The sequence below is a fragment of the Mesoplodon mirus genome, assembly GCF_964341445.2.
Source record: "Mesoplodon mirus genome assembly, chromosome: 18".
In the NCBI taxonomy this organism is placed as follows: domain Eukaryota; kingdom Metazoa; phylum Chordata; class Mammalia; order Artiodactyla; family Ziphiidae; genus Mesoplodon; species Mesoplodon mirus.
Window position 1 is genome coordinate 45,752,791 of NC_138994.1, and position 15,185 is coordinate 45,767,975.

General features: G+C 55.5%; 1 protein-coding gene across 3 annotated transcripts in view; it reads left to right on the top strand.

Moving 5' to 3' along the window:
• The window catches only part of PIK3R5 (phosphoinositide-3-kinase regulatory subunit 5), a 69,756-nt gene extending 58,814 nt beyond the window's left edge, over positions 1 to 10,942 (top strand). The window contains exons 7-19 of one of the 3 annotated variants that reach the window (XR_014291918.1): positions 1,063 to 1,237; positions 1,833 to 1,986; positions 2,632 to 2,715; positions 2,993 to 3,713; positions 3,841 to 4,003; positions 4,339 to 4,464; positions 4,927 to 5,055; positions 5,233 to 5,326; positions 5,583 to 5,659; positions 7,981 to 8,074; positions 8,189 to 8,271; positions 8,764 to 8,871; positions 8,975 to 8,990. Coding sequence is in view for 2 of the 3 variants with exons in the window: in XM_082603940.1 (XP_082460066.1) it covers positions 1,063 to 1,237; positions 1,833 to 1,986; positions 2,632 to 2,715; positions 2,993 to 3,713; positions 3,841 to 4,003; positions 4,339 to 4,464; positions 4,927 to 5,055; positions 5,233 to 5,326; positions 5,583 to 5,659; positions 7,981 to 8,074; positions 8,189 to 8,271; positions 8,759 to 8,871; positions 8,975 to 9,122 (2,161 nt within the window). In the remaining variant the exon portion in view is untranslated. Of the gene's footprint in view, positions 1 to 1,062; positions 1,238 to 1,832; positions 1,987 to 2,631; positions 2,716 to 2,992; positions 3,714 to 3,840; positions 4,004 to 4,338; positions 4,465 to 4,926; positions 5,056 to 5,232; positions 5,327 to 5,582; positions 5,660 to 7,980; positions 8,075 to 8,188; positions 8,272 to 8,758; positions 8,872 to 8,974 lie in introns of all 3 variants that reach the window. The other 2 variants (XM_082603940.1, XM_082603941.1) reach the window with 2 other exon arrangements.
• Positions 10,943 to 15,185: the final 4,243 nt, after the last annotated feature.

The window sequence follows — 15,185 nt, forward strand, 5'->3', positions numbered from 1 at the left end:
GGAGGTGGGGGTGGGGCGTGGCTGGCTGCACACTCCCTCCCCCAGCCCGATGCTGGCCTGCATGATGGCTTTGGCAAGTTAGAAAGGGCATCCCCTGTAAGCAGAGGAATCAGATGCAGCCCTGACTTTGCTCCCCTTCCTCCTGGCAGATGCCACCCCACACCCTGACCCTTGGCTTGAGGAGCAGGGCACGGGCTGAAATTTCAGGCCACACCGCACGACGGCATGTGGCTGTCCCCTCCCAAAATGACCGCCTGGCTTCCAGTCACCTCACCTAAAATACAATCCTTTTCTGCATCAAATATCCTGTAGGAAAAATGTTTTATGTAAAAATTAAGGTAGAATTTATTTGTGAAAATTGGGTTCAGTTTTTAAAGATTTTTTTGATGTGGACCATTTTTAAAGTCTTTATTGAATTTGTTACAGTATTGCTTCTGTGTGTTTTTTTGGGGGGGACGGGTTTTGGCCCCAAGGCATGTGGGATCTTAGCTCCCTGACCAGGGATCGAACCCTCACCCCCTGCACTGGGAGGAGAAGTCTTAACCACTGGACCGCCAGGGAAGTCCTGAGTTCAAATTTTTTTTTTAATTTATTTATTTATTTATGGCTGTGTTGGGTCTTTGTTTCTGTGCGAAGGCTTTCTCTAGTTGTGGCAAGCGGGGGCCACTCTTCATTGCGGTGCACGGGCCTCTCACTATTGCGGCCTCTCTTGTTGCGGAGCACAGGCTCCAGACACGCAGGCTCAGTAATTGTGGCTCACAGGCCTAGTTGCTCCGCGGCATGTGGGATCTTCCCAGACCAGGGCTCGAACCCATGTCCCCTGCATTGGCAGGCAGATTCTCAACCACTGCGCCACCAGGGAAGCCCCCTGAGTTCAATTTTTAAAAGGTCTTTGAAGACCCCAGCTGAAAACTACTCAAAAGTAGATCATAAGCTTTCCCCTTGGAACTGGGACCCCTGAGCCCCCAGCCTCTCTCCTGGCCTCCGGGCCCACATGGGCTCTGTGGATGCCCTTCCCCGCCCCCGTGCCCAGTACCCATGGCCGGTCCTCTGTGTCCCCAGCACCGTACTGTTGCTGAACCCGGTGGAGGTGCAGGCCGAGTTCCTCACCGTGGCTGACAAGCTGAGCACGCCTGGGCACTCCCCACACAGCGCCTACACCACCCTGCTCCTGCACGCCTTCCAGGCCACCTTTGGGGCCCACTGCGACCTCCCAGGTCTGCACTGCCAGCTGCAGGTATGTGTCTGGGACCCTGGGCTCAGCACCGCCCCCTCCCGGCAGAGCACCTCTCTGCAAAGGCAGGGTCCCCTATCTGGTCCCTCTCCGGTCCCTCTCCGAGGCCCGGGTCCATTGGCCTCCCTCGCCCCGAGTGACATGGCGGGGAAGTCGCTGGAGGGCTGGCCTCATTGAGAGGTTTCTGTTGTGCTGGGTCCTAACCCAGGTGGGTGGCAGCCTAGGCAGTGGGACTGGACACAGAGCCTCCAAATCCAGCGTGGGCTGGGTGGTACAGGACTGAGCTTTAGACTGAAGCTGGAAGCCCTGGGGTCTAGTCCGAGCTCTGTGACAGGTCAGCTGTGTGGCCTGGGCAGCGCCCTCCCCTCTCTGGGCCACAGCAGTGAGCTCTGAAGTCCCTCCCAACTCTGCAGGGCTCTGGCTCTGGGCCTTTCTTTCTGACCACTTCTGGAGAATAGGGGCTGAGTGAGAGGCCTGGCTCCCTGCTCAGCCGTGGGTGGTGGCAGGCGATGAGGCTGGGACGGACTGGTCACCGGGAGCTCGAGAAGTCGGGCGGCCAAGCCGTGGTTCGGGAGCAAGCCTGCCCCCTGGGTTTCAGTCCAAGACCCTGGCAGAACTCGAGGACATCTTCACGGAGACAGCAGAAGCACAGGAACTGGCATCTGGCATCGGGGATGCAGCTGAGGCCCGGCAGTGGCTCAGGACCAAGCTGCAGGCGGTGGGGGAGAAAGCTGGCTTCCTTGGTGCCTTAGGTGAGGGCTCTGGGGTGAGGCCCATTTCCCCTGTGGCCCCGGCAGCCCCCGAGGTGAGCAGCCCCGGTCGGCCTGGTGCTTCTGTTCCACATAATCATTCAGGGGACCCAGGCTCTCTGACACCTCCTGGCTCCAGCACCCCCGAGGGTGCAGTTCCCATCTGCAGGGTTAGGGTTGGGCTGCCAGGATCGCCACTGGGACGGCCTGGGGGAGGAGGGAAAAGAGTGCTGATCAAGGGGCAAGGGGCTTCGTTTCACAATGAGGACAGTGTACCCTTTGAGCCACCCTTAGTCACATGGCCCACCTTGCCCCAGTGGGTCCCAGGAAACGTCTATTATAGAAGAAGGATGCCTGATGAGATGGTGCCATGTTTCTGTTCGAATCAGAGGCGCAGAGGCTGAGACTGGGCCACGTTCGTGCAGCTCACAAAAGGGCAGGCATCTACCTGGTGGGCTTGAGAGAAGCCCTCTGGCTGTGGGCCAGGCATCCCAGCTTCCAACTCAGCCTCGGCCCACCCGGCTGCGTGTCCTGTACCGGTCCTCTCCAACCCTGGCCTCGCCTCCAAGGACGGGGGATCTGGGCTGGCCCATCTGAAGGCCTCTACCCAGCCCTCACCTCCTGCCCCTCCCTCCCCCGTTCCTGCAGACACTGCAAAACCTGGCAAGCTCCGTACGATCCCCATCCCTGTCGCCAGGTGCTACACCTACAGCTGGAACCAGGACAGCTTTGGTGAGCAGCCCGCTGGGGCCCTCGTGGTGCCCACCCCCCAAACTGCCCGGGCTCTCTTCCTCTGCAGCCGCCCCTCACCCCACCCCCCTGCCAGCCCTCCCACCTGAGCAGGCTCTGAGCACAGCCGGGGGCAGGGCACTGGGCTGCCCTCTGCCCTCCTCCTGCCCTCTGCTCCCCAAGTTCATTCTGTCTCAGCCTGTCACCCCGCCCAAGGGTGTGCAAGAGGGGTTCCAAGGGCTCAGACACCCAGACGGCGTCTCCCCTTGCTTCCCTGCAGACATCCTGCAGGAAATCCTGCTCAAGGAACAGGAGCTGCTCCAACCAGGAATCCTGGGAGACGAGGAGGACGAGGACGGGGAGGACGAGGAGGACTTGGAAACCGAGGGGCACTGTGCCGAGAGGGACTCGCTGCTCTCCACCGGCTCGGCAGCCTTGCACGACTCTACCCTGTCGCTTGCCTCATCCCAGGCCTCGGGACCCAGCCTCTCCCGCCAGCTGCTGAGCTCCTTTGTCTCAGGCCTCTCTGATGGCGTGGACAGTGGCTACGTGGAGGACAGCGAGGACAGCTCCTTCGAGTGGCCCAAGAGGCCTGGCAGCCAGGAGCGCCGGGCCCAGCGCAGGCCCAGGCAGAAGTTCAACAGGATCTATAAACTCTTCAAGAGCACCAGCCAACTGGTGCTGCGGAGGGACTCCCGGACCCCGGAGGGCGGCCCGGACAGCACCCCGCCCCTGCGGCGGACCGGCAGCCTCTGCAGCCCCTGCAGCCCCCTGGCTGGCCCGGCGCAGCCCCCGTCCCGGGCGCAGCGTTCCCGCTCCCTGCCCCAGTACAAGCTCGGCCCCCAGCTGTCCGGCTGGCCCCCGGCCCCCGCCTCCCGTCCCCGGCGCCGTTGCCCCTTCCTGAGCGGGGATGAGGACCCCAGGGCCTCCACGCTGCGAGTCGTGGTCTTCGGCTCCGATCGGATCTCGGGGAAGGTGGCCCGGGCGTACAGCAAACTGCGGTGAGAGCCGAAACGGGGATCAGTCTGCCCTGGGCAGCAGGGGGGTGCTGCTGGCGGCATCTGGGCTCCAGGGCTGGGCTCCCAGAGGGATCAAGGGCCTCCCTTCTCACCATCTTCTTCTCAGCAGGCGGCTGGAGAACAACCGTCCACTCCTCACACGGTTCTTCAAGCTTCAGTTCTTCTACGTGCCCATGAAGCGGAGCTGTGGGCCCAGCGCCAGCGCCAGCCCAGCCCCCCGGAGCCAGACGCCACTGCTCCCCACAGACTCCCCGAGGCACCCCGGCCCTGCGGTAGGTCCCCAGCCCTGGACCCAGCAGGGCGGCAAAGCGAGGAGATGTAAGCAGGCCCCAGTCACCGGAAGGGGGCTGGTCAGAAGTCACCAGCAGCCCTGTGTTTAGGGGCCGCCGCCTCCTGCCTGGGCCTCCCTCCTGGACGTGGTCCCTGCCCTGCACTTGGCCGGACGGTGGGCGGGGGCACGTTTTGCTGTGTGACACGGACTGAGAGTTGTCAGACCTCTCCAAGGGCGCAGAGAAGCTCAGCGTGGGGCTGCAGGTGCCACCCAGGGCCCCGAAGCTAGGGTGGCAGGCGTCCGGGTGGCTGGGAATGACTCTCGCCCCCGCCCCAGGAGCTGGGTGCAGCCGCCTGGGAGGAAAGCACCAATGACATCTCCCACTACCTCGGCATGCTCGACCCCTGGTATGAGCGCAACGTGCTGGGCCTCATGCACCTTCCCCCTGAAGTCCTATGCCAGGTAAGCGGCCCCTTTCCTGGGTGCAGGTGGAGGGCCCTGGCTGTGGTCACCCAGCCTCGCTTTGAAGGCCCTAATTTGGGGGATCCAGCTTGCAGCCCCACTGGAGGACCAGGGCTCGGGAGCCCAGGGAGGGGTCACCGCACCGAGAGGGAGGGGCCCCAGAGGGTCCAGTTGCCTTAGGCTTCAGCTCCCTTCCTCAACTCCCAGCTTTGTCTAGCTCAGCCGGGGCCTCCCTGGAGGCCCATGGGCCGGTGAGGGAGGGGCGGAGGCCAGGCTGTGGGTCCTCCCTTGACCATTCTGTTTCCTGCTCCCGTCTCACCGTGCCCCTCCCTGGCCCTGTCTGCCTCGGGATCTCTCCTCTGTGTGTCTGCACCTCTGTCTCTCTTCCTGTCATCCTCCCTTTCTCTCTCCCTCTCTGTCCACCTGTCCCTCGGGCTCGGGCTCGCCCCTCCCAACCCACAGCAGTCTCTGAAGGCTGAGTCCCGGCCCCTGGAGGGCTCTCCTGCCCAGCTGCCCATCCTGGCGGACATGCTGCTCTATTACTGCCGCTTCGCTGCCCGGCCGGTGCTGCTGCAGGTCTATCAGACCGAGGTAAGGCCTGCCCTGCCGCCTTGCCCCACCTCTTCCCCCACACTAGCTGCAGGGCTGCTCCCACACCTGGGCAGCCAGAGGAGCCTGTGCTGGGGGGTCAACCCTGTGCTGGAGGAGCCTGTGCTGGGGGCCCCTCCTGGAGGTCCACGCTGATGCCCATGCTCCTGCCCTCTCCAGCTGACCTTCGTCACCGGGGAGAAGACGACAGAGATCTTCATCCACTCCCTGGAGCTGGGTCACTCTGCTACCACACGCGCCATCAAGGCTTCGGGTGGGTGCCGCCTGAGCCCCAGTGGAGGCGGGGCTGGGGGGTGTCGCACCGGAGAGGGGGACCCTGGGGTGGCGGGGCGAGAGGGCGCCAGGAGGTGGGGCCCGAGGGAGGTGGGCCGTGATCTGGGGCCCTGGGGAGGAGGGGTCCCAGGGCGGTGGGGCAGGAGGGACAAGAAGCGGGCCGCGACGCAGAGCCCGGGGTCTGTGAAGGGCACTGGAATTAGAAGGAGCAGAGGGTCTGTCTGTGTGTAACACAGGTCCTGGCAGCAAGCGACTGGGCATCGATGGTGACCGGGAGGCCATCCCTCTAACACTACAGATTATTTACAGCAAGGTGAGCCTGATGCCGGCCCCTCCCCTCCAGATCCGCTCCCCGTGCCGCCTCCCCAGAGCCAGCCTCCTGTGTTCCCAGGGCGGTCTTTAAGCTGGAAGGCCGCGGCAGGCTCCCCAGGCTCTCCTGGCTGCTGAGAGAAGGGGGAAGGAGAGGCGGTGGACCTTCCTCTCCCCCTCTGCCTCCAAAGCTGCCCCCGCCCCGGGTTCTCCCCACTGCTGAATGTGCTCAGCCCTTCCGTGAAGCGCTGGGGCCTGGCCTCAGGGCTGGGGGTGAGAATGGGGCAGAGTGAGGGACAGGCCAGGGACTGCTGTGCCTGGTGGGCGTGTGGGAGTAGGTTTGGTGTGAGGGGAGCTGGAGCGGGGAGCCTATGAGCACACCCCGGCTCTGGGCCACGACAGGCCCACCTCCCGGACAGGCAGCCTCCTGCCTTCTTCCTTGCCTCCCACCCTCCCTCAGCAATTTGAAAGATATTTATTGAGCACCTACTTATGTCAGGTTCTGTGCTGGGCCAGGCCCTCCCTCTTAACTTCTCTAGAGGAGGGAGACAGACAATAAACAAGGAAACAAAAAGTGCCTAAGGTAATATTAAAGAGTGGCAAGTGATGACAAGGCAACAAAAGGGCTGGTGGGATAGAGACAATAGGATTCTTTCCATGTAGTGGCCGAGGAGGTGGGCAGGGGCACTGACACTCACTGGGTGCTGTGTTCCGGGTGTTTGTTAAACACCCACTGTGTCCCGGATGTTGTTTATGGCACAGGAGCGTTCACGAGAGTGAACAAAGCTCTTACATTCTGGAGGGATTAGACGATCCCACAACATGTATAATTACAACTGTGATGAACAGATGAAGGAGAGGTAAAGGGTTCTGTGAGAACCCTTAAGGGGATTGTTCAACCCAGTGAGGAAAGTTAGACAAGGTTCCTTGAGAAGGGCCATTGAGTCAATGTTGGAAAGAAAACCAGGAGTTAAGTTAAGTAGGAAAAGAGAGACGTGCCCTCCAGGTAGAGATAATAGCATGTGCAAAGGCCCTGTGGTGAGAGAGAACATGAATATCAAAGGGCACTGAAGGAGGACCAGAGGGGCTGGAGCAGAGACAGTAGGGGGGGAAAGGATGATGAGGTGAAGCTAAAGAAATTGGCAGGGCTGGAATGCCAAGGGCCTTGGTTCAATGAGAGGAGTCTTGTCCTTGTCGTAAGAGCAATGGGTATCCTGTGAAGGGCTTTCAGTTTGGGGTGTGGCAGGATCAGTTTTGAGGTTTGGAAGCCACCTGTGGTGGCTCTGTGGGGAATATCGGAGGGGACCCCAGCGGGTGTGGGAAAGCCAAGTCAGAGGCTCCCGTGGTTGTCCAGGCAAGAAACATGGGCAGCCTGCACTAGGGAGGAAAGGAATGGGGGTTATATGTGAATCACATGAGCAGCAGGGCTTAGGGATGGATTAGAAAAGGAGAGGCTCCAACTCCTGGATTTCAGCCTCTGTGACTGGCAGGACCATTTTCTCAGAAGAAGCCCAGCTCCAGTGGGGGAGTGGGTGTGGGGCATAGTGGGTTCGAGAGGGAAGGAGAGACCAGAAGAGGCAGTGGGAGGGTGGGCCTGAGCTCAGAGGTGAAATGTGGAGGTGGGTGTATAGGTGGTCATGGAGAAAGGGCCATGGGTGAGGCTCCCTCAAGGAGAAAGCAGGAATAACAGAGCGGAGGCCCCAGGAGAAGCTCCTGAGACCTGTGTCCTGTGATGGGGGCAGAGGAGGGTGATCGCGCAAAGCAGAGGCCCCAGCCAGGCTGGTGGTGGGGAAGCCAGGAGTGTGCCGCCACGGACACCCAGGAGAGGGGAGGAGTGAACAGGATGGCATTCTCCTGTAAGGTCAAGCAAGCCGAGGACTGAGAGTGCTTGAGGGTTTGGCAACGCGGAGGTCCCTGATGAAAGAGACATTCAGGCAAAGACCCAAAGAGGGGGCTCTGGCCTAGCTCTGCCTGGGACCCCCTGCCCGTGAGCCTGTCTCTCCCTCACTCGGAGTTCAGAAGATCCTCGGACCACCCCTTGAGATGTTCTCAGCACTCGCACCCTATGACCCAGTCACCAGGCTGACCTGTGAACCAAGCCAGTGACCTGATGCTCCTCCCTGGAGCCAGTAAGGTCTATATAGGGGTCAAGGGGCTCTTGGTGAAGAAGCTGGCAGGCTCAGGTGCATGAGAGCGAGCTTCCTGGGTGTGCTGGCTGCAGGCGGCGTCCTGTCGCTGGCCGGTCTGGAGCCGCTTCTTCAAAGAGAAGGCAATAGGCACCGGCAGGCATGCCACTGAGAGGGTCCGGCTTTGCTGCCTTCCCAGGGGGCCATCAGTGGACGCAGTCGCTGGAGTAACATGGAGAAGGTCTGCACCTCCGTCAACCTCAACAAGGCCTGCCGGCAGCAGGAGGACCTAGGTGAGGGGACAGGGGGGAGGGTGGGGCAGGGGGAGGGGGAGGGGGACAGGGAGGGGGAGGGGAGGAGGGCGAGGGGGGTTCCTGAGCCTGGCCTGAGCCACCCTTGCCCTTCAGACTCCAGCACGGAGGCCCTGACGCTAAACCTGACAGAAGTGGTAAAAAGGCAGAACCCTAAATCCAAGAAGGGCTTCAACCAGGTAAGAGCTTTCCTCTCCTCTCTGTCATCCCCTCGGGAGACTTACTGGGCGTGTGTGTGCCTGCGTGTGCGTGTGCGTGCGTGTGTATGGGGGGGTGTCCAAGGGCTGCACTGGGGCCTGTGGGTGGGAGGAGAGGCAGGTGAAGGGTGTGCACACCTGTGGGGCTCCGCAGTGGCCTCCAGGGGAGCCCCGAGTCCAAGGTGGAGTGGCCTCTGTGTCAGGGAACCCGGGCTGTCACGGTGAGGACAGTGGGGTTTCTCCTCGCAGGACACTTGCTCCTTCCAAACTCAGGAAAGGGCAGAGGCTGGGGAGGAAGCAGGGCCCGATGGAGGGCACAGTCCCCTGCACGCCCATCGCGCCTGGAGAGCTGGCAGCCAGCCTCCTGCCCCACCCCCTGGACCCAGTCAGGCGGTTCCAAGGGAAGAAGCTGCCGAGGGCTGGCGGCTCTGGGGCCAGGGCTCCCGGGTGACCCGGGCCTTCCTTCTAGATTAGCATGTCGCAGATCAAAGTGGACAAGGTGCAGATTATCGGCTCTAACAGCTGCCCCTTTGCCGTGTGCCTGGACCAGGACGAGAGGAAGATCCTGCAGAGCGTGGTCAGGTAGGAAGGCGGGGGCCCCCAGCTCTGCTTCAGCACCCACCCAGAGGCCTGGAGGGAGCTGGAGGGATGGGAGGCCTGCCCTGACACTTGCCCTGCCCCACAGGTGTGAGGTCTCACCCTGCTACAAGCCAGAGAAGAGCAGCCTCTGCCCCCCACCCCAGAGGCCCTCCTACCCGCAGGCGCAGGCTGCACCCGACCTCTGCTCCCTCCTCTGTCTGCCCATCATGACTTTCAGTGGAGCTCTGCCCTAGCGGCCCGGCACCAGCCTGGACAGCAAGCCCGGGGGCAGCCTCCTCGGAGCCCCCTCCCTCTCGGAGGACCTCGCTCCCCGTGGAGAACTGGACGACCCTGTGCTGGGTCAGGGTCCCGCTGTGGGCCCTGCAGCAGGCAGGGAGCAGGGGTTAGGGGGTTGATGGCGCCTCTGGGCTCTGTTTGGGAAAGAAACAGGCATTAGGGAGAGGGGCCTGGCCCTACAGCCCCTCAGATCCCTCAGGTAGAAAGGAGAAGGATGGGCGGGCTGGCCTCTGAAGGCCCTGGCCTCTAGTGTGGTCTAGGATCCTTTCTAGAAGAAAGATCTGAGGCTCTGGTGCTCTGGGGTGTGGTTTAGGCCTCCTCCCCCAACCCTTGGCCAGGCCCACCCCTTACTTTGTCAGGGACTTGGGGAGCCCTTGGAGTCTGGAGTTTCAGTCCCCCTACTCAGGGGTTCAGGTGGTAGAAACGTACGTGCGACTTTTCTGACCTCAGTTCCGTCGCCCCCATCCCACGCCCCTCTCTGTCTCTCTCTCTCTCTCACACACACACACACACACACACACACGCACACACCCTTTCTCTCTCTCCGATCCAGAGCCTCCTTCTGGATCGAGATCCTTCGGAGACAGGACGAGCTTAGATTCAGTGGCGGCTCAGTTACCTTCTAGCTAAATGACCAGAAGGAAGTGAATTAGCTTCTTCGAGCCTCCCTTTCCTGAGCACTAAGATGGGGGGATATAAGACCTCCTTAAAAGGCTGAGACAAAATTGTCTTCAAAGCGCCTGGCTCAGCCGCAGGCTCATAGCAGGTACTCAGTAAAGATCAGCGGCGTCGCCCCTTAAGCCCCGACTCACGTGTCTGGCAGTGGGTGGGGAGGGGATGCTGTCGCTGCTCCCGCGATGCTCTTCATTCCCTGCTTTCCAGTTCACTGATGGGGCAGGACCCAGACCGAGGGGCTAAGGAGCACTCACTTCTACCCTCTGAAGGAGGAGTTGCCTTCGCCAGGGTGAGAGGAGGGTTGCACACGTGCCTTCACCTCCTCCTCTCCCAGGTTGGCCCCTGTGCCCCACTTCCCGTCTCACTCCATTGTGTGTGAAATCTTCCAGCCCCAAAGTTCACGGCACCATTGCGCCTGGGCAAGTTCCCAGAGGGGTAGAGGATGGACAGCCCAGGGGAAAATGGCTGATACAACATGAGAGCCCAAGTTTTTAATTACCGGGTTGCAGTGGTTTGAGAAGCTGGAAGCTGATGTGGGCTAGGATGGTAGGCAGAGGGCGGGCCTGGGCCCGGGATTTGGGCTCGTAGAGGTGGAGAAAGTAACCACGAAAGCAAGACAATTGTATTCTGCACAGAACCCCTCCTTCCCGTCCTGCTCCGGCTTCATCTGCTCCAAAGGTTCTGGGCTGCCCAGAGTACTCAGGACTTGAGAGAAGTGGACAGAGCGTCTCTGACCGCATATCGTCACCCTTCTGCTGTCAAGGCCGTCTGTCCTTGCTTCAGGCCCCAGACGGTGGTTGGCAATATACCTTCAATATTTTTTGTTGTGTGAGCTGGCTGTCCTACTATTGACAGATGTTCATGATTGACAGGTGTTCAAGAATAGACGAGTGGAATTTAATATTATTGTCAAATAAAACTTGGTTCCTCCTGGATTTAATGACTTACAGTTATTTTCCTGCTAGTTGGCTAGTTCACGTAAATCACTTCACATAGAGTGGAAATAAGGTTCTTGGGGGGTTGTTTTGTTTATCTTTTTGTAATTTTCCTCTCTATCAAAAATACACTTGTGCTGAAATTTTCTGTGTAATCCTCATCGTGCTGCCAGGAGGAAGGGAAGTGAGATCCTTGCTGACCCTCTGGACCTGGGGCTGTTATTAGACTTGGCTCATAGGGAGGGAGAGAAAAGGAGGTGAAGGGATGGTGGAGGACACCTGTGACCTGGGAGAAGTAGGTAAGCACCGGGCTTCCAGCACAACCACATGAGACGGAGGAAGAAGGAACCGTGAGAGGCTCTAGCTCTATCAGCTAGCTCTTGCAAACAGGAAAGCACACCTAATGCTCGATGGACTACAACTGTGATCGTGTATTCTTGCTCGTACATCTACAGGACATGTAGGAATCAAGGTGGGGCTCAGAGTGGCTTGGCTCCAAGCTGCAGGTTGGGTTCAGTTCTGCTCTATGGGTTCCTTGGGTCAGCATGTTAGCATAGGAGGGGTAAGCAGAGACATGTGATGCCTCCTAGGGCCTCAGCCTGGAACTGGCACAGTATCTCTTCTGCCAACATTCAGTTGGCCAAAATCGATGAAGGACATCAGCCCACAGAGTCAATAAGCTCGGCAAACCTCACACAAGAGAAAAATAAAACTACATGAGAAGAGCACTTCACCTCTGATATTCTTTCCAAAACCCTATGACCCAAGACTAATAATGAGGAAAATGCCAGAAAAACCCAGATTGTGGGACATTCTACAGGATAATCTGACCAGTACTCCAGTGTCATGAAATACAAGGAAGGACTGAAAAATTCACAGACTGAAGGAGACCGAGGAAACCTGAAAACTAAGTGCAATGTGGGATCCTGAAACAGAAAGAGAATCTTAATGGAAAAACTGCTGAAATCCCAATAAAGTCTGGAGTTTAGTTTAAACACACACACACACACACACACACACACACACAGGTACCTCCTTGTCAAACTTCTGAGGGAAAAAACGGTAATGAGAAAATCTTAAAGACAGCCAGAGGAAAAAAATACACTTAATCTTCAAAGGAGCAACAACTAAACTGAGAGCTCCCTTCTCTACGGAAACAATGGAAGCCAGAATACAATGAAATGACGTATTTAAAGTGCTGAAAAGAAAAAAAACAAAAGCTGTCAACTTAGAATTCTATACCTACAATTGTTCAATGATTTTTAAGAAATTATACACTGCTCACAAGAGAAATGCTTTAAATGTAAGAACACAGAAAGGCTGAAAGCAAAAGGATGGAAAGGATAACACCATGTACACATGTCCCCAAAAGATGGTGGTGTTACACCAATATCAGACAAATATTTTAATGTCAGAAGCATTTCAGAAGATAAAGAGGGACATTTTATAAATGTAAACTATAAAGCAAAAATCGACAGAATTAACATCTTCACAACCATAGTGAAGGACTTGAACACATTTTTCTCAGTAGCTGATAGAACAAATAGACAAAAAAAAAATCAGTAGAGTTATAGAAGATCTGGACATCACAATTAACAAATTTGATCTCATTGAAATAGAACACTGTGCTCAACAGCAATAGAATTCACATTGTTTTCAAGTACGAGTAGAATATCAAATTTCAAATGATTGAAATCAAACTGAGTATATTCCCTGACTACAATGAAATTAAACTATCAATAAGGTAAAATTTACTAGAAAATCCCAACTGCTTGTAAATCAGGCACTACATCTCTAAATAATCCAGGGGTCAAGAAAGAAATAAAAGTGGAAACTAGAAGATATATTGAAGTGGTTAATAATGAGTATATGTTATTGAAACTCTCAGGATGCTTAAGCAATACTTAGGAGAAAACTTATTGCCATTAAAAAGCATATCTTATAATAGAGCAAAAGCTAAAAATCAGTTATTTACATTTACATCTCAGAAAGCTAGAGAAAGAATAGTAGATCAATCCTAAAGAAAGTAGAAGGAAGGAAATAAGTGTAATAGCAGAAATCTATGAATTAGAAAACTAACATACTAATTGAAAACCCCCTAGCAAGACTGATGAGAGAGAGAACAAATTATCAATATCATGAATGAAAAAGAAGACATCTCTACAGATCCTATACACACTAAAAAGGTAATAAAGGGATATTATAGATTTACCAATACATTTGGTAATTTGGATAAAACAGAGAAATTTCTCAAAAATACAGTTTGCCCATCTGACAGAAGAAATGGATATCCCAAATAGGCTAATATAATTAAAGAAATTGAAACCATTATTTTCTTAAGCAGACTGGCAACCAATCATCTTTTTACTGTCTCCATAGTTACAAATTTTCCAGAATATCATATAGTTGGAGCCATACAGTATGTAGCTTTTTCAGATTGGCTTCTTTCACTTAGCAATACGCATTGAAGATTCCTCCGTGTCTTCTGGTTTCATAGCTCATTTCTTTTTGTTTGCTGAATGTTTCATTTTGTTGATGTACCACAGTTTGTTTATTTGTTCACCTACTGAAGGACATCTTGGTTGATACCATTTTTTGGCAGTTCTGAATAAAACTACCATAAACATTTGTGTGCTGGTTTTTGTTTGGACGTACGTACGTTTTCAACTCATTTGGGTAAATACCAAGGAGCACAACTGCTTGATTGTGTGGTACAAATACATTTAGGTTTTTCTGTTTTGTTTTGTTTTTTAAATGCCAAACTGTCTTCCAGTGTGGCTGGGCCCTTTTTTCATTCTCACCAGAAATGAATGAGCGTTCCTGTAGCTCCACATCCTTAGTAGCATTAGGTATTGTCAGTGCTATGGGTTTTATCCATTCTAATGGGTGTGTAGTGATATCTCATTGTTGTTTTAGCTTGCAGTCCCCTAAAGACTATGATGTTGAGCATCTTTTCATGTGTTTATTTGCCATATGTACATTTTCTTTGGTGAGGTGTCTGTTCAGATCTTTTGCCCTTTTTTTCTTTTTAACATCTTTATTGGAGTATAACTGCTTTCAACGGTGTGGTTTTGCCCATGTTTTAATTGAGTTGTTTCCTTATTGTTGAATTTTAAGAGTTTTTTGTATATTTTGGATACCAGTCCTTTATCGGATATGTGTTTTGCGAATATTTTCTGCCAATCTATGGCTTGTGTTTTCATTCTCTTAACAATGCCTTTTGCAGAGCAGATGGTCTTAATTTTAACGAAGTCCGATTTGTCAATTTGGTAGCTTCCTCTGGGGCCCAGGCCATAGTGGTCTAGTACCCTCCTCAGACCTCTTCCTATGGTCCCTGACATCCAAGTCACGCCTCCTCCAGAGGGATGGCTCTCCCACAACCCCTGTGTCAAGGAACGCTTAGAGCGCCCTCAGTCTGCTCAAAGCAGAGGCATCAGAGACTTTTCCAGCCCCTGCAGCTTCACCCACACGGGAGACGTGTGTGGACCTGGACTGCTTGGCACCTGCCCTGGGGCTTCAGACTTCCCATCCCCCACTGTCACGCCCACCCCACCCTCGAGCACTGGGAGGTTAGCCGCTGCCCTGGGAAGAGGGCTTCTTGGTTTTCTTGGGGAAGAAGCTACTCCCTCCTTTACCCAAGTCTCTGAATCCCTCTTTTCACTCCCCTAACCCTAACCGGCAAAGCGGGGTAAAGGGAGCCGGCTCCCCTGGGAAAGAGTGCCCACCCCATCCCCCTGGAGCAAAGACAGGCAGCTGGCAGGCTATCCCCATCTGTGCCCTTTATTTCTCTCTGTCCCAGGCACCAGGCACACCTGTGTCCTGGGCCAGTCCACAGCCCCCAGGATCTCAGTCTGCTTGGGCTGCTATAACAAAATACCATAGATTGGGTGGTTTAAACAACAGACATTTACTTCTCATAATTCTGGAGGCTAGGAAGTCCAGGGTCAAGGTGCTGCCAGGTTTAGTGTCTAGTGAGAGCTCTCTTCCTGGCTTGCAGACGGCCGTCTCTCACTGTGTCTTCACAAGGTGGAGAGAGGAACTGCTGGTGTCTCTTCCTCTTCCTATAAAGACGCAAATCCCATCATGGGGTCCCCACCCTCAGGACCTCATCTAAACCTAATTACCTCCCAGAGGTCCCACCTCCTAACACCATCACATTGGGGGTTCAACATACGAATATGGGGAGGACACAGACATTTAGTCCATAATACCTGGCAATTCTGAGCATGTGGTCCCTGGAGAGGCGGCTGTGGTCACGGCAGCCACATGCGTGAGCCCCTCTCTGCACAGAGTGAGTGGGAAGAAACAGGACCCATTCGGGGAATCTCAGAAATTTAGAGCTGGAGGCCAAGCCTCGGAGTCATTGCAGCCGGACCAGGGAATCTCCCCTGAACATCAAGGTAGCACAAA